This window comes from Erithacus rubecula (assembly GCF_903797595.1).
Source record: "Erithacus rubecula genome assembly, chromosome: 1".
In the NCBI taxonomy this organism is placed as follows: domain Eukaryota; kingdom Metazoa; phylum Chordata; class Aves; order Passeriformes; family Muscicapidae; genus Erithacus; species Erithacus rubecula.
The window spans coordinates 102,672,355-102,691,137 of record NC_136658.1 but is presented as its reverse complement, the minus strand read 5'-3'; the positions used below and the strand labels follow the sequence as shown (position 1 = coordinate 102,691,137).

At 33.5% G+C, this 18,783-nt stretch overlaps 1 protein-coding gene across 12 annotated transcripts in view; it reads left to right on the top strand.

Annotated features, from left to right (window-relative positions):
• Positions 1–18,783, top strand: part of DMD (dystrophin) — a gene marked incomplete at its 3' end in the record, with an annotated part of 1,131,161 nt that overhangs the window by 395,888 nt on the left and 716,490 nt on the right. For 10 of the 12 annotated variants that reach the window (XM_079310881.1, XM_079310873.1, XM_079310886.1 and 7 more), the window contains exons 8-9: positions 15,026–15,204; positions 16,156–16,278. In XM_079310881.1, the coding sequence (XP_079167007.1) occupies positions 15,026–15,204; positions 16,156–16,278 (302 nt within the window). The remainder of the gene's footprint in view (positions 1–15,025; positions 15,205–16,155; positions 16,279–18,783) is intronic. The other 2 variants (XM_079310888.1, XM_079310887.1) reach the window with 1 other exon arrangement.

Genomic DNA, 18,783 nt, shown 5'->3' with positions numbered 1-18,783 from the left:
TCAGAGATAGTAAAGCAAAGATATTATTCTCATATAGTTAGACTTAAGAAAAAAATTAACACTTTACCACTATTTGTTAAAATTTAAGAGTTTTTTTAGGTAGCTGTCAAACCTTGTTTTATGTATTTTTAGATCTCTCTTCTTATGTCCTAAATTGTGTTATTTAAAAGAAACCAAAATATTTTAGGATTTAATTGTATTTTGATTTGTTCCCTTGTAATGGCATGGTACTTCACAGTTATGTTCTTGGTTTTTTTGGTGATTATTGCAACTAATGAAACTCTACATTCAAAATGGAAGAAAGAATTAAATTATTCATCCTTTATTAGCATTTTACACAGCTCTATGATATGAGACTTGGCTCCTTGGACTAAAATTAGAATATAAAACTAAAAGAGATTAATTTCTTTAGGGTCATAGAGCAATGTGTGCCTAGAGAACCATAAAACAGACCCCCATAATGGCTTTTTGAACAGAGCCTAATAAAGAAAGAAATTGCAGCAAGGTTCTTATGCCAAGACCCTCCAGTTTGCTGAATGAAAATAAACATTTGGCATATTGAACTACAGCAGCAGAAATACTCGAGGAGTTTGCTTTGTTTCATACAAAAACTTTTAGTCTGTGTGGAACTTGTTCCTTGTGTTTCATAGTGGCTTTGAAAGTCAGTGGGTTTCCATGTCTGGGGTCTGTTTATAGATGCAAGATGTAACTTCTGCTACCACCAACCTCTTTAGGACTATATTGACTTTATTTATTTATCAAGAGACTTGGTTGTTAATTGCAAACAAATAAAGAAAAATTAAGCCTCTTGCTCCAACAGAGCAGTTAATGTACTGCAGAGTTTCTTCTTTTCCACAAGGCTCTTTGCTCTTCTAGTTTAGTTACCTTTCTTTAATTTTTTTGTATTGTGAAATTAAAATAGAACATTACTTCAACAATCAGAAGTATTCTTGCAGAATGCTTTATAAATCTGTAGGAGGGTATAAACTCAGAGCAATGCTGATTCTGTTGCTATTTAACTCAGGAAATTAGCTTTAGTGCATAAATCCATAGGGGGGTCTATACCCCTTATCACAAGCTGAATTTGAATAAATGAGAACTTAGTATGGTGATTCATTGAACAAAACCACTTTCCATAGAGCATGGGAAAGCTGCAGTGCTGAAATCCCTTTAGAACTGTTCTTCCACATTCCTGCTCATTATAAATAATTATGAAATAGGTCTATCAGGTACCATTTTAAAATATCAGCATCTGCCATCAAAAGTGTTTCCAGTAATTTAATACTTCACTATGTTTAAATAACTGAATGTGCAAAACAAAGAATTGCATACATAGTCACTCATACAGAATTGCAATAGAAATAGTGCACAATGAAATTTGGGAAAAAATGATGATTCACTGAAGGAAGAAATAAAATCTTTGTCTGATACACAAAAAATGAGATTATGCCCCTATCTGGCAATTTCAGTCTGTTACAGCATTTCTATGCTATGTTTGGAGACAAGATGAACAAATAAAACTTTATTTGCATACCATTAACTGTTATTAAATGTTTATTTTAGAGAAAAATGCTCTTTTTTGAAAAGAAATGTGTTTGCTTTGATCGGTATCTTAATGATAGCTGGTTTTAATTTGGCAAATTGGCATTAGACAAGTGGAACCACAAGTGTAATTTTCTAGTTGTAATCTGACTTGATGTTGTCCTTGTTTCAGTGAGGAACTGGGCAGTGGTGGTGCAGCCATAGGGGAGGTTTCACAGCATTTAAGCCAGTCAGATCTGAAACAATCTCTTTCCTTCTTCTGTCACTGCTCCTCTTTTATTCCACAGTGAAACGGTTCAGAGCTTAACTGGTTGATAAATATTTACTCTGATTTTGGTTTGGGTTGTATTTTGCTTTGGTTTTATTATGGCTTAACTTTGGAATCTCCTCTTTATGAATGAGATAAATATGCTAGTGTGCTCTCAAAGCAGAGTTAAGATTTGAAACATTTGCAACATTTGAAAGGTAGGAATTCCAAAAACTGTCCTGGCTTCCTTCCTTAAGCTAAGGTTTAAAGATAAAACTGTTGTGAAACTTCATGCTAAGCTTAAAAAGTCTCAGCCTGTCAGTTTACTTCCCACAAAAAGATATACAAAATGTTCCTTACTCAGAAGCTGTAGATTAAGAGAATATTTTCTTGGCTTTTCGTGTTGCAAGAGGTACTTACTAATATCTACTTTGAAGTCAATGCATGACTTGTTTACTCTTAATTCCTTGGACCATAGGGACAAACTGTCCATATCAGTGTGCTTCATCAGTTTTTATTTTTCCTCTTAAATATATTTTAGCAAATACTTGCTAGGATATAATCAGTACTGTTAGTCACTATATCACTATATAGTGCACAGAATAATAATGTATATGTTTTGCTATTTTCATTGATTTTTTTTTTAATACTTTATGCATGTTGGCAATATGCTGAAATTTTCATGTTTTATATCACTGCAGTTTTTTTGTAAATTCACAGATTGTATGGCCAAACTGAAATGCTTTTTTAACATGGTCTGACTATGTGTATACTGTGGATAAAAGAATTTTATTTATTTGCTGGTGAACCCATCTTTGACTGGGTCCATTGCTTGGATTTAAGCAAACATATACCTGTCACATGTATAAGTATGGGTGCCTCTGAAATCTTACTAGGAAGCTGGATGGCTAATTTTTCCTGTTAAAGGCCTATGGATTAAACCATTTCTTGTAGACTACTGTGATTTTATGTAAAGCTTAATTTTCTCAAAACATTATTCAGAATTAAACCAGATGCCATCCAAGGTATGAATGAATCTTAATGTTTGTATAGAGCATTATCAATGTACTCTCAGGTACATATCTGTTCAGAAAATGTTTCATATTGTTCATCAGTACAAACTCTGCTCATGTAAGAGGGAAATTACCATTCCCTAAGTATTTTTTTTTTTTTATCATTCTTAAAAATTTCTGAAGTCATTTGAGTGCTGCTGTGATTCCTTTGGCTGCTTCTGTTTATTGTACTCTTGCCCCCTGGTTATATCAATCCTTTCTAACCTGTTCAGCTGGTGCTTGATGCTCCCAGAGTGGCAGTTCTAGATAAGATGTTTAGGGGAAGCCAATAGCCATCAATCTCTGGCTGCTCCTTTGGCTCTCACAGCAGCACAGGCCTGCAGCAGAGGTTGGCACAAGCTAACCCGCACCAGCCCCCAGAGACTCTCTGGAAATTTACACCCTGAAGAAGAGCCTGTGGAGCAGGTGAGGAGGATGACTCTGTCACAGGAGGCATCAGAGGCAGGTTCACCTCAGCCAGGGTGAAGAAGAGGTAGGTGAGATTTCCTGAAGAGTCTCTCTGCTCTTTGTTTGGGCTAAAGTCAGTCTCTCTAGCACTGGGTAATTAAAGAAAGACTTGAAGAAAGGGTTGGCCTCCACTGCTCTCGTTTACAGTCTTGGACTCTGCTCCCATAACTGTAGTCATGAATGTTTCTTATTTTCATCATGGCTGTTTGAGCCTTGTACATGCAACATTGCTTGTTTGTTTAATTGCTCAGCCTGGAAAAGTCAATTCTAAAACCAAATGTGGAACTTTTTTACTTTTCAAGCACATCTTCTAATGATCCCGTTTTTTAAAATTCTTTCTTCCCCTCCCCTGCCCCCATTGCTAATAAAAGTTGGCTTTTAAATGATTTTAACTTTAGAAATATATTTTGTTTTGAAAAATATAGACTAAGGCCTGACATGACATAATTTCTTTAGCAATTAGTAATGCTAATTAATGGGCAAATGTGTATTCAGTTGGTGAATCTTAAGATCATGTAATTTATTTTATTTTAAAAAGAGATCCAAGAAAATTAATTTAAGGAAAATTAATTCAAGAAAGTATAATTAGTACTTGTAAGTTAAATATCAAGGGATAGTATACTAATGGTGGAATTAGAAGTTCCACCATCTTTTTCCAGGAGTATAAATTTTCTTCAACTTTTACATGTTTTTTCTTTCTTTTTTTAATGCTTAGCCCCTGCTCCATATTTACAAATCCTTCTTCTTTAAAAATATTCATCAACTAATATTTAGATTTAACCTGGTTATTTTTTGTGCTGCTTCATAATCCTATCCAAGCACATTTTTGGGGCTGTTCACATTTTCTTCATTAACATAATGCATAATAAATATGTAATACAACTGGTTGTTGTTCTAATGCATTCCTAACTCCTATTTAAATTATATTGACTGGACTGATTAATCTCCAGCTTTCTTTCACATGCTGTTGATGTACTATTAGTTGCTAAATATGTATATGTATGCTATATATGCAAAAGCTCTTTTGCATCTTTACTTTAATGCTTTAACAGCTTTTCTAAGAATAGTCAGACATGATACATTATTTTTATCATTATTTTGGACAGGTTATTGCATGGATATATTTCCCCATAATCGAATAATAAAATAAAATTTTAATAAGGCAAGGGAGTGGAGTTCATAGAAAAGTATGAAATTATAGCCTGTATTAAAATAGTATAACTAAGAAATAGTTAGTATGAACTATAATGTAAGAAAAAGGAGAAACAGAAAATTTAGAACATGATTTTTCAGTGATGTCCTGTTACTTGCAATTTCAGGTAAACATCTCATAATAAAGGTTTTACTGAATTCCTCAAGTTCTGTTGTAGTCACTTGGATACTTTGCTTCTATTCCTTTGCCTTGCTCAGAGCCTTGCTTTCTGAAGGCGAGAAACTTTTCTGTATTTTTAAGCTCTATTTCTTCAGATTTGTTGTGTTGCCTTTGTCCTTGTGCTAACATTGTCCTTGAGCTTGATGGTTTTGCTTTGGTTGCTTTCACCCTATGATGTATTTATAAGGAGAACTCATGTAGTTGCTCTAAACCTTTCTTTAACTAGGCTCTCAATAGGATTTTGTTCTTGCCACAATCTCGTTAAGACTAACAACTTTTTTTTCTGTTCCACTTGTAGTTTATCATTCTTGGATATGTTAGATCCAAAACCAGAATTCAAAATAAAATCTTGTGGAATAAAATCAAAATTATGTTTCTTGAAGAGGAATTTGGTTTATCTTTCAGAATTATATTTGGTTAAAAAAATAACAAGTCATGCATTTCAAGGCTCTGATTTCTCTGTTCCTTGAATGCTCAAATGTATGAAGTATTTTCAGGAGGTGCTCTTGTACCTACCACTATACATATTTTGCATACTTGAAGCTATTCTGTAAAGTTTGGCAAATTTAATTTTGGATGTTTGGCGAATATGAAAGGCTTTGGTGCAGATCTTTAATGCTTTGTCTGCTTTTGCTGAACAGTAGATGGACATGCACTACTAGAGCATTAAAATGAGCTGTGCTTTGTTTATACTGGGATTCCTGTGTAATCTGAAGGGTGGTTACATTCAGAATGTCCCAAAATTTGTATCAGTTCTAGAAACTCTTGAACTTTCCTTAATCTTTCATCCTTGAGTCCTGGCACACTCAACAAGTCTCTGCCATAGCACTCATCACAAACTACTACAATGCTTATTTAGGTCCTAAGTGTATTGCAGACTAGAGACTAGTGTATTTAAAGCATTAAAAACATAAATTTATTTGAGTTATTTAATAAAGCCATCCAGGAAAATTTTGTGCTCCTATATTGCATCATAAAGTAATCCTGGAATTAGCTGTCTGAGGTGCTGATATTTTGCTATCCATTTGTTCCTGTGTGTGAAGACCATGAAGGCAATTAATAATTCTGAACTGTGAAAAATGTGAGAGAACAATTTTAGTGAAGTCAGGAACATGTCTGATAATCAAGGTGTTGCTGTAATACTGATTCCAGGTATCCCATGTAGGGCCTTCTTTTAAAATTTGCCCTTCTGATACATTATCAAGAGGGATTTCCTTTTTTAGAGCATACAGCACAGCATTATAGTGTTACTATTATGCTGGCCACAAAATTGTAATTGCAATGTTTTAATACTTATGGTTTTCTATTTATATGTTAAATAAGTTTAATGTATTGCGTTTCACATGTGAAATTTGCTATATTTATTTTAATATTGTTTGATACACACATAATATATCATTTGGCACCCCAGTCACACCTGCCTGCTGTTATTGCATATTTCAGCTATTTCATCTTGCAGGGGACTTTTGAAGCAAATATTATAAACATTATATATTATATATAGATATATAGATATGGATATGTGTTGATATAGATATCAAATCCAGTCTGATTCCACCAAGCTGTAGCATTTTAACTTCTCTTTGGGCTCTCACATGCTGCTCCACACCCATCAGTGTCACACACTTGTGTTTACTCAGGTAGGCTGAGGCTTGCTTTGGCTGGAAAAGGCAAGGCACCTCCTTTCTGCTGCATGTTTAAATAGGAGTCATTAGAATGTTGGTTTCTAAGTCTTTACATTAGGAATTAACAGACATCCTGCTCTACCCTTAACCTGTTTCTCTGCTTCTCCAACACCAGCCATGTATAAAATTGTTGAAATGTAAATGGAAGCTTACATTTATGCAAAACATGAGAGATGTTTCCAGCCACAGGGTATGGGCTTAAGAAGTTCTGACTGTCAAGCATGAGCAGTTCTCCTCAGAGAATCAGACTTAAGGGTTTTTTTCTTAAATTACATTACAGGTAGATTTTAAGTATCTTCCTGGAAAATGGTAATCCTTCAGTCAAAGCTTGCATTTTTAAAAAGTATTGGCATGACACATTTTAGACTGCTTTTCCTCATGATCAGCTTAAGGCAAAAGATCAGCATATTAATCTATTTGCTGCATCCATGGTGAGATAATCCCTCAAACATTAAAAATCTGTCCCCTACATCATTTATAAGGTTTCTGCTAACCTGTTTCTTTGGCATTTCAATGCAGGGATGATTATGATATATATATAAATTATTAAAATAGATCTCAATTTTTTTTTTTTTTTTAGGATGTGCTTTTAAAATGGGAATAGCCTTTTTACATCAGTTTGCTACAGTTAATGTTCTTAAAGACTTGATTTTTCATTTTTTCATACTGTTTGTCATAAACACATATAGAATCCTATATTATCCAGGTAACTGATCTTCATGTAGATGTAGCCACTTAACACAGGCAGTGAGAAAATTCAAGATGTGCAACAAGAATTATCAAGAAAGCTCTTTGAGTTTAAAACTGACACATCAAATGAATTTTTACATGTGAATTTCTGTCAGTGAGGGTTTTTTTTTGTCAAATATTCTATATGTAACTGAACCTCAATAGCTATGAATTTTCCCAGTCTGTCATAATGATATTGAAAATTTCTGAATATATATTTTTTTTTAGCTGAACTTAGTCAAACTTGCATACCCTGTGCAAGTATGGTCTATTGAATATAAACAGTCATGCATTTTAGCTGCAACCAGTACTCTGGCATAAATGAGTGGAAAACAGGAGTTATTGTTGAAGATGTTATAATACATGCTAAGTCTTGTATTTTTAAAAGATATCTAGAATCAATTTTGCATCTGATCCTGACCTATAATTTAGGAATTTTACTGCATACAACTTTAGCTTTGTCCCTTAAAACTTCTACATTTTTTTTATGAATCAAAACAAAGCCAAGAACAACATAGCTTCAATTTGCAGCCAAATTGGTCCATCTTGGACACTTTCTTGTTTAGGTTTCACTCTTTTTTTCACTTTGCTTTTCTCAAGTTTCATATAAAGCAGTTGTCCATAACATTCTAGAGGGGGAAAAGTAGAAGTTACCAGTAGTACCATTCAGCATTCTGTTTAGTTGGTTTGTGATGGAATTAACCCCAAGTGATTTCAGCTTGCCTCCATGTCAGAAATAGCACATTTCAGATGGGAATAAAAAGAAGGTCCAGACACTCTAACAGCAGAATCCCTGTTTTTCCCAGTACTATTTCAAAAAAATGCCATGTTTCCTAATGTTTTTTTTTCTGATTGCACTTGAATAAGTATTTCTTGTGCCAAGTATGGAATCATCCATCCAGTATGAACATGGCTCTTTCTATTGTTTGTTCAGAATCGTCTGCTTAGATTTCAATTGCCCTTTTCCATTTTCCTTATACTGTTTTATGTTCACTTTTATTTCCTTGTAAAATCTTTGATAATTAATTTATCTCCACATGAGGTTATAAAATCTTTAGTTACTGGATTTATTTCATTCTGTATTATATATATATACAGCTACCTGTGCAGTTTCTCTAGACTAAATATTTATAAAAGCTTAGTGGAAAATGTAGAATATTTTGAAAAATTGTCCCATTTAATCTCTCAAATATTGGCCTGTTTGAAAATATTTCAAATACTCTTAGCAAAATTACAGCTTTGGTGACTGCTATTTTACCATTTTTGAACACTATTCCTGATTCAGATTTCAGGAATTAACCACATCTCCCTTGGTCTGTCTTCATTTTCAGGACTCTTCAGTAGAAACTGGGGGACAGGATGTATTTTAGTTTTCTTTCCTCTGGTACTTCCTGCCCCACCCATCACTGCATTTCTAAATTTTGAAAAATCAACCTGCAGCTTTCAGTAGTGTATATCAGTTTTGTGAGTCTATTAACTGCTGATTATTATTTATTATTTTAGAAATTTGATGAGAGCCACGCTCACTCTTACCCAATGACAAAATATTAGTACAAAACACGATATCATAAAAATGTATCATACCCCAATTTTTTAAAACTGGTGTTTTATTCTTTTGCTATTTTGACTTCACTTCTTTCTATCTTTGCTAAGAAGACACTTGCTCTAGATATAGCTTAGGTATGGTGTCACTAAATTAATGTTTAATATTGTAAGGAATCTGAAAAAGAATAAACAATCCCTTTACTGTTCAGCAGAGGTATTAAGTCTGATTTTTCAGTTTTGAAAAACGAAGATAGTATCAAGTTCACTTAGCCAGGATAGTGCTGGCATATTAGTCCAAGGCTCCTTCACACTCATGCAGTAAATCAGAACAGACATTCAGACAGATTAAAGGTATACCCTGCCAGCAGATATTTTAATACCAGATACACTTGAATTCTGCAGCACTTTAATTCCACAAATCCTGACCTGTCTCTCTGATTGTAAAAGCAAACACAAATGTGTTAATCTTCTGATATTTTCTTCATGCTTCTGTTTGACCTTGTTTAATGCAGCCTACAAAGGACAGCATTTTGAATGTACTCTTAGGTCTTAACAATTAGGTTTAAAACATTTCCTTTTTTAAGGAAATGTCTGTTTAAAAACTAACAACATTTTCCTCTGGGAGTTTCATAGTGGTTTAGGTTTATGGCTATTCAAATCTACAGAAAAAGAAGAAAAAGCCAGTGCCACTATCTGTGGAAGTCTTCCAGACTTCTGCTCTCATTTAATTGTCTGTATGTAATTTGTGCCTTTCACTAGCAGTTAATTTTGTAAAATGTGAATTTTTTTTTAGCAAACCAACAGACTGTAATCACTATGCTTATTCATGTAGGCCACTGAATAGCCTTTGAAAAACAATGACCTTCTCTTTAACTTTTTTTTTTTAAATAAAGTTTTGAAATCATTAGTTTTAATTTCCACATTTCAATATTTACAGTTCTACCATATTTCATACATTGATTTTTTTTGTCTATCTCAAAGTCCAGGGCTATTCCTTGAGATGACTTGCAAAGATTGCCTTCATTTTGAATTTAACATGCAATCTACTGGTGGAGTTAAAAAAAAAAACAAAAAAAAAAACAAAAAAACAAAAAAAAACCAAAAAAACCAGAACAGAAAATAATTACAAGTTTAAAAAATAAACAAAAAGGTCAATAATTGTGAGTAGACTCTGCAGTTAACTGTAGAGTTTATTGCTTTGAGGTCTTAGTGGCAGCAGTGAGTGTCAGTAAACTATTACAACCTCCATTGTTCCTGCCATTATCATATTATTTATATAAACGTGGATTGTAGGAAAATGCCATCTTGACACCAAGTGGAGACTGAGGGAGAAGGATGTATACATTTAAGCAAAGCACTTTATAATCTTTGCCTGATAATCTTGCTTGTTTCTTGGTGTTTGAATAAGAATGAGCTATTTATAGGCTCATGTTTTCACAGTCAGGGAGTTAAGTCACCAGTAAAAGCAAATCTCATACAGGCCTCATGAATCCTGTCATAGCTTAATCTATGTAAGTGCACTTGTTAAATGATCTAAAGTATGCACTTGGAGTACAAATTACCAAGTTTAAATTTTCCCAAATTTTTGTGTTTTTTTTTTTTGTTTGCTTTTTTTTTTTTCCCCTTATTTATGGGGGCTACATTTTCAAGACACTTTTTATTCCTACATTTCTAATTCATTATTTTGGGAATGAAATCTTTCTTGCTTTTCTTGCTTTTTAAGAGTAAGCTGTTTCATTTTTACTCGTAGTTTCATGCACTTTCAATTGCAAATTTATGTTCATCCAAATAAAAACAAGATCAAAATATACACTTTGGGTTTTATGAAAGCTCTTTCAAAATGTTTTGGTGAGCCTTGTCAGACAGATTACCACAGATTTTTTAACATGCTTTGCAAAGTTCACCCTTGTCCTTAAGTCTGAAAGGTAAAATAAATAAAAGTTGCATCTGAGTTGTGGCTGCACTTTTATAAATGCTTTTCTGTGTCCTCATCTTAGAGCCTGTGGCCAAGGCTGGTGCCATCCTAGGAGTGGCCATATGAATGTGGAAATAGCTCCTGTAATGAGTTGACATCATAGAACAGGAATCATTTATATATCTGTTAGATTTCTATCTTATCTCAGGGATCTGAGATCTTCTGCTTTCTAAACAGAGGCATTTGGAAGTAACAGTAGAACCTGTAAAAATTATCAATGTTGTATTTTAAAAAGCCTTTTAAAAACCCCAAAATCCACTCTGATAGAAGAAATGACAACAGCCCTTATTTATTGAGAAAAACCCATGTAATCTCTGAAAATTCAAATCAGTTTTGAGAATCTCAATTTTTTTTTGTGGAAGGCAATGTTTTTTATTCAGCAAAGTTTTTAAAAGCTCATTTGGGATAGCAGCAGGTGATATTTAAATGTTGTGATTATCTATTACTATTGTAATAGAAGCAAAAGATATTAGATGATGTATAGGATTGAGAGATTAATTTCCTATGTTTTTTTCTTTGTGATTCTGTGAAAATCCTAGCTGCTTGTGTTGAGGACAGAGGTTTTTTTGTACTTTCAGGGCTCAAGTCTTATCTTGCTTCTCAGCACTTTGTAAGGTAAAATATGTTTCAGAATCTGTCTCAATCTAAAGAAACCAGGTCAGCAATTCATGAACAGAAATATAATCTTTCTGGCAGTGCAGCTGGTGTGTAAGCTCCTCTCTTTCAAAGTTACTTTGCTACTGGTTTGATACAAAGAATAAACAAAAATAGTAAAACTACTTGACACAAATTGTGTTGGAACTGTTAGTTGGTCAGAGCTTGGTGAAAGCAAAATATTATTAAAAAGGAACAGTTATATTGGTAGCTGTGTGTTTGAAATTTTCAAGAAGCATTTCCATAAACATTTATAACTTGTGCTCTGTGCAGGCTTTGTATATATAATGCAACACAGTGTAGGAAAATGCAGGATTTTTTTTTTTTTTTTTTTTTTTTGTGTTGCTAGACCTGTATTTTTTGGTATGGAACTTATTTATGTGTTTTATATCATCCTCATTTGCACTCATCCCCTAATGTTAGCAGGGATTCCATCATTGATCAAACATGGATGCAAGAACCAACCACTTGTGAGCTATAAGGTTTATAAAAATTTGCTACTGAATCACTTTTTGTGGAGTTTGATATATTTTAGAAAATAATTAGTTTGAGAACACTTCAGGTTTATTGTGGTCATCCTTAACAAACAGGCAGTCTTCTAGTTATGCTCATCAGTAAAAACAATAATATTTGCTAATAAAAACACAGCTGCAGTGAACTTTTTATCAGGCAAATTGTTTCCCAAATTAAACCTGTAATAACCCTGGAAAGGCAACTGCACTTAAACAGCAGTGGATTTGGGTTATCTTTCATTATTTTAATGTTCTGGGGTGAAGTCAGATTCTTTCTGCTCTTTTGGTAATTGGTACCAAGTAACTGCTTTTCTAGGTAAACTGGATCTTATTTTACATCAAAATTCATGGTCAAAATTGAGCTCTTGTGGTGTCTTCTTAGGCTCAGACAGGCATTTTGGCCCATATATCAAAATAGGTGTTTTGTTTTCTTTGTCTGTACTTTGTGAATTTGACTAGACACCTTCCCTGGACAGACTAATCTCTCTAAATGGTGGGGGTGAATATGTTTTCAGGGGGAGCACATAAATTTAGGGTTTTACAAGGTAATTTTATTTCCTTTATGATAAAGGATGCTCAGCCACGTCTTACTAAGTAATCCCATGGATTGCAAAATATATCAAGATGAGTTGTCTGAACAATATGGTTCATGTGGCACATTTCAGTTTAATTCACTGTTTTCTTTTGAAATATATTAATCTGTCAACATAAAGTTTAGTACTGAAAAGTCTCCTTTCAATAACTGGAAAACCCATCTTGGAAACTTTTCCAGTACTTTGGTGTAACAGTCTCTTATTAAAGAACTGGGATGGTTTCCAGAGATTTCCAAAATCTTTCAGATTCCTTATTGATAAACAAGTTAATATAATTTCTGCAAACCTTATAGTGCTTCCCATATTAAACTGTATTTTGACTTGCAGTTTATTTTTTTTCTTTTTTTTTCTTTTCAATCCTACTCTGGATAGTTTTTGTCAAGATAACTGATGAGAATTTTCTGAAAGAATTGCCTCTGAGTTGAATTTGAGAAGATAAATTGGTCTGAGAAGAAAAAAAAAAAAAAAAAGTTCCTGGATAATTTTCTCAAAATTAGTATTGAAAAAATGTCATAATCTACATATCTTGTCTTAGTTTTATTAAAAATCTTCTGTATTTTCCACAAGTTTGATATTGTTTTTTAAGAGTTGTATATTGGTATGACATATTTTTGCCTCAAAAATGAAAGTAGACATATTTACAAAGAAATAGTGAATTTCCTTGCAGGAAAATGCTTGAATTTCAATTTATTTATTGTCTAGCTACTAGGATTTAAAATAGCCAACCAACTCAGCAGGTGGTGAAGGTAGTACATGAGAGTAGAGTTCAAAAGAAGAAAATATGAAGGCAAAGAATAGCAGAAATCATTCCTGCTCTGATAATTCAGGTGGCTATAAAAAATACTTTTGAGAGATAGATTTATATTCCAGGCTGTGCAACTATGGCTGTTTAACTATTTGTTGTAATTTAAAAATTAAATAATTTCCTGTTTGCTAGTGGATCTTGGCAGCTGCATATGTACTTCTTATTTGTCAGGTAGAATAGGTAATCAATTTTTGGCAGGTATATTATTTGCTAAGTACTCATTTTTTTTTTTGTTGTGTGAGATTTTTTTGTAGATAAATTATAAGACATTTGCCCATTTGGTTAACAGGACATTTTGGAAAGGAGAATAATTAACAAACAATTGAAAAATCAGTTGGTACTAATCATCCAGCATGTATTCTTGGCATGGCTATTCATGTAAACATCAATTACTAGTGGACAGTAAGTATAACAAAATGATGTTTGACTATTCTAGAGAATACAAGAAGATGCTTATAGTAAAATACTTATATTATAGAAGTAGGAATGTTAGAGGGAATGTGCCATTTTTCCAGACAATGTTGAGTAGAACTAAACCTTCAATTTTCTCTCATAAAGTGCCAAGCAAAGGTGTGGAGATGGGTCAGAAAGCCAAACCAAAATTGATATAATGTCTCTTCTTAATTTCCAAATGTATGTGAAGCTTTTACTGCAAGGTGCTTTGCCTCTTGTCCATTCCACGTTCTAGGCAGAGAGAATGAGACCCCACATTGTAGAAGAATTGATTTATTTTATTATTTCTGTGATCTCATATCTTAGCTAAGACAGGATTTATTTAAGGCAGTAAAAACTCATAGTTCTTGGCTTTCTGCCAGTGCTCATGTTAAAACATTTATGGAATTAATGATAAATCTCTTGTACAACTGTACTTTTACATCTTCATTCACTAGACTGAGTGTAGGAAGTAAGCATCGATGGCAAATAACAAAGTAACTACTTCAAAGAGCTGCCACATGCCTTACATTTTTTCAAATCATTATTGACTTGATTGTTGAGTCAGAGAAAGTGCTTTTTCTGCTGATACATAGCATGGCTATGGGCAGAAGCTGAAATTGTCTTTGTATTCACACAAAGTGTCTTGTACTGACTGCTAAAGACCATAGAGATTTTACAGAGGTTTTTTTGGGGTTGTTTTTTTTTTTGTAGTTTTTTTTTTGTTTTGTTTTGTTTTGTTTTTTGTGGGTTTTTTTTTTTTTTGTTTGTTTGTTTGTTTTTGTTTTGTTTTGGGTTTTTAAAGAAGTTTTTCTACTATGTATTTTAATACCCCTGAATATCATGTTACTTTGATGTTCCACAGATTTAATGAAGAAAGCAAGACTGAGTAGAATATAAAAGCTGTGTAGCTTTATTGTAGTTGGACTTGAATTGTTGGTTTTTATGACCCCATTCACAAAAAAAAAACTGGTAATTTTTTCCCCCCTTACATCATTGCTGCTTTCAGTGGCTAAATGATGTGGGGAGAAAGTAAAAGGCATGACTTGGAAAATAAGGTTGTCCTTACTTTTTTATAATTGCAGTTCTTATACAGCACAAGCAAATACACTTTTTCCTATGTCTAGTCCAACTTAATGGGTATCATAGTCAAATTGCATTTTGACACAAGAAATATAGATGGAAGGCTCACGCTGGATGAAATAACATTACCTGTATAAACTTTGGCTCCTTCTCATTGATATGCAAGTTTGTTCTGCAGTTTTGGAACTGATGGCAAGGTCCTAATTAGTCTCTAGAGTATTCCTGTGGACAATAGGTTGCTCATTAGTCTGTCAGCTTTCCATGAAACTAATGAACTATTTCTCCTTTCAAATGTGGGAACTGAAATGACACATGTTAATTTGCCTTCCAGATGTTGCAACTGCCTGTCCAGATAAAAAGTCCATCTTAATGTATGTGACTTCACTCTTTCAAGTCCTGCCTCAGCAAGTCACTATGGAAGCCATCAGGGAAGTGGAGATGTTACCACGGCATTCAAGGGTCACCAGAGAAGAGCACATAGAAGTACATGAACAGCATTTTTCACAAGAAGTGAGTTTCATTTTTTGCTTTTATCTTGCTGTCCTAAAGTTGTTTCCCTGCCTACCCCATGAGTTTGATGTTAAATGGCCAGTGGAAGGGAAAAACCCCATGGACATAGTGGGCAAAGTCTCATCAACAGGCAAGTCAAATGTACTTCTCTGTATTTTTCTTTCATACTGGCTTTTATCTCACACCAGACTGTTTTAAAAGTTGCTATTTAGCAAGTAAGTGTTTTGCACTTGAGTTGTACAGCTTTGCTCATTTTGATGGTGGCAGGAAGCCTCAAGGAAAAAAATAAATTTGGGGAGGCTTACATTTAAAATAAAAAATTGGAGCATCCATACCTTTTTAGAGAATAGCAGTAGACATTCCTCCATAGTCATGATATATTTTCATTTTTTTAGCATTTTATTTACAACGGCTTGAATTTTAAAACTATCTCAGTTTACTGTTGTTCTCTCAAAAAACTCACGTAATATTTGGAATTAATTTATGATTGCAATGTCAGATTTTATTCTTTTTTACTGAAAATATCAGACAGCCTCTGCTGAAGTGTTTAGTGCATTTTAGGTTTAGTTTACTTGTCTAAATTTAATCTGTATGTTGGGCATGGGATGCTCACTCTCTTCTAGAGTACTGAGAAGATAAGTATTGGCTCTGTTTATTCAAGATGTGACAAAAGATCACTTGGTTTTTTGAGCCTCTGCTTGTAAATTATAAAGAAGCTTCACTTTACATTGGTATTCTGCTGGTGTTGAGTCCTGACAGTTTGTTGCTTTTGGTAAGGGTGTCAGATTAAATGAGAGGTTTCCTCAATACTGTCCCATTTTGCCTGTTGAATACCAACACTGTCCTTGAAAAACGACTTTTCTGCTTCTTTTTCTTCAGTTTCTCCTAAAATCAATAGTTACTTCTGCAGTCCATGCTCCTGCCCATGTGTACGTTCTAATTTGTTTGTAGATCACAGTCAGTGTACCCCAGGGACCTTCGCCTTCTCCCAAACCGCGGTTCAAAAGTTACGCGTATGCACAAGCCGTGTATGTCACAACCCCTGACCAAAAAAGGAGGCAGGTTCCTCCACAGGTCTGTCAATATTGCAATCTTTTGAGAGAGTGGTTAGTTAAGCTCATGCTTGGAGTGAAAGAGCTTGTGCATTTTGCTTGCACCTGATCTTAATGATCTGCTTTTTCCAGGACATTTTTCTGTTGGGTGGTTAGTTTTTCCTGCGTATTTCTGCATGGCTGGCAATAGCTGTTGTGCTGATTGCGAGGGGAAGATTAACATTCAAGCACTGCTGTTTCAGAATCATAAACTTCTTTCTTTGTTCAGTCATTTTTGAAAATAGTACATACGTTGCCTTAAAGTATTAGAAGAACAAATCTAACATAAGCCATATTTGGCATCTATGATATTGTAACCTCAGATTTAGTTAAAGAAAAAAAAGTCATTGGCTTTCTCTTTCTAACTCTTCCTATTAAAAGAAAATAGTAAGTGATGGCATTTCTCAGAATTTTACTGTAGTTAGAAAACAAGGTGAAACAAACATTACATTTAACCCTGGATTATTAGATTACAACAGTCAGTCCTTTTTCTCACAAATGGCATCTTGCTGGTACTGAGGTTAAGTAAAGGGTTATGTTTGATTTTTACTTATTTTTTACTTTTAAATAGCTAGAGTGGTTTAATAACTCATTTCAAGTAATCCTTATAATGAGAATTTCTGTAGTTGTTTTTTTATAACTTCTGACAAGTAAGAGACCCAAAGGTCATATTGTGTACTGCAATGTGCTTTCCTTTCATTACTTCAGGGAGAAAAGATCTGTGTGCATGTGGCACTGGAGTTTGAGTTTGCCTCTGGGTACTTAATTCTGTCCAACATCCAAAAATCTATTGCAAAATTATACTTCTATTCAACATTGTGAATTCAAATCTACTGTTCAAGTAACAGGTATTTTATTGAATAATGGCTTGCTTTAAATACTCTGGAACAGAAATCCTGTGCACACAAGCATAAGTCCTGCTACATTATTCTAACAGTAAATGTGTTGCAGGGATGAGTCACACAGCTTTGAAACAAGATGTTTAAAACTATGGTAATTGTTTTGTTCTACTTAGACACTATACAGATATTTGAGTAATGATCAGTTATTATATAGAATAGATTTCTTTTCTTTTCTTTTTTTTGGGATACTTTTGTTGCAGATTTATCAGTGCCTCCACCATCAAAAGTACTGTATAAACTGAAATAGATGAAGTCATTTCTACAAAGCATGGGTGCTGAAATTTACTAAAATATAATTTGGTTATTCTGTCCAAATCTTGCATTCCACTTTTCAGAACTCTTCTTCCTGAATTTTGAAACTTCATCTACTGCATTTTTTATGCAATAATTAATACAATAATATTATAATTCTACTAATTTGGCAGAAGCTGAAGATCTAATCAGAATCTGAGTCAAATTCTGCTGCAGCCACAACATATATTAACAAATGGAAAGCATTCACTTAAGAATCCCTTGGGAAAACCACCAGGCAAATTCTCATCATAATCAAGATAAACTTGAATTACAAATAATAGCAATTAACATCCCAAATCAATATATGGAATTCTTAGTCTGTGATTATTTTTTGCCTTTAGCTATGTATTCCTTAAAGAAGAGCTGTTGAACCTATTAAAACAAGTTTATAATTCTGGTTAAATATTGGTTGATATTTTTTCTCCAGATACATGGGGCTGGCTTTTATTTTACTAAATAAAATAATTATTATTTCATTTATTCGTAGCCTTTCAATTTTCTGCTAGCTATATTATGATTTTTGGATACCATTATAAGTAATGCAATTGCCTTAAGATTTCAAATAAAATCTAGTTCTCTAGAGGACTGTAATAAGCAAGTCAAGAGGAATTCAACATCTTTTTTTTTCTCTTGACTTGTAAAGTTAAAGAAATTGACTGTCATTTCCATCTACTTATCAAAGAAAAGTTTATTAGATTTAGTTGGCTGTGGTATATTCAGTGCCGTCATGGAGAAGAAATTCACACAAATTATTCTGATCTTCTGTTGAAATTGTGGAAACATTCTTTTTTTATGTGTGCAAACTTTCAGCTTATAGGCTTGAATATTATATTTTTCCCAAAGTAATCATAATTAAATAAGACATCTTTCCAAAAAAACTTGATCACAATCCTGCAAATATGACCAAATACGACTTTTGCTACATGTCATACATTTGCTTCAAATGTCAGTTGTCAGAAATTTTAATAGGTGTGAACTGTAATTCTTTGAGTTCCATATTCGCAAGAAGGAATAACATTTTCTTTTGTGCCACCATGTGTTAAAACTCTTTCTCTTCTATCTTCTACTCTTGTCTATTATCTTATGTCATGTTTCACTTTATTTCACTTTCCTTGTCTTCACTCTTCCTAGTAGCTTCATATCTTGTGTGCCTTCAAATTCACCCTTCCTTTCTAAATTCTTACTCTCACTCAGGAGGGTACTTGCAAGACCTAGTATTTCCATTGTGCTATGACCTGACAAGTTTTGCTTTTTTAACTGTGACATTTCTCAAATCCAAAGACAATCATTGC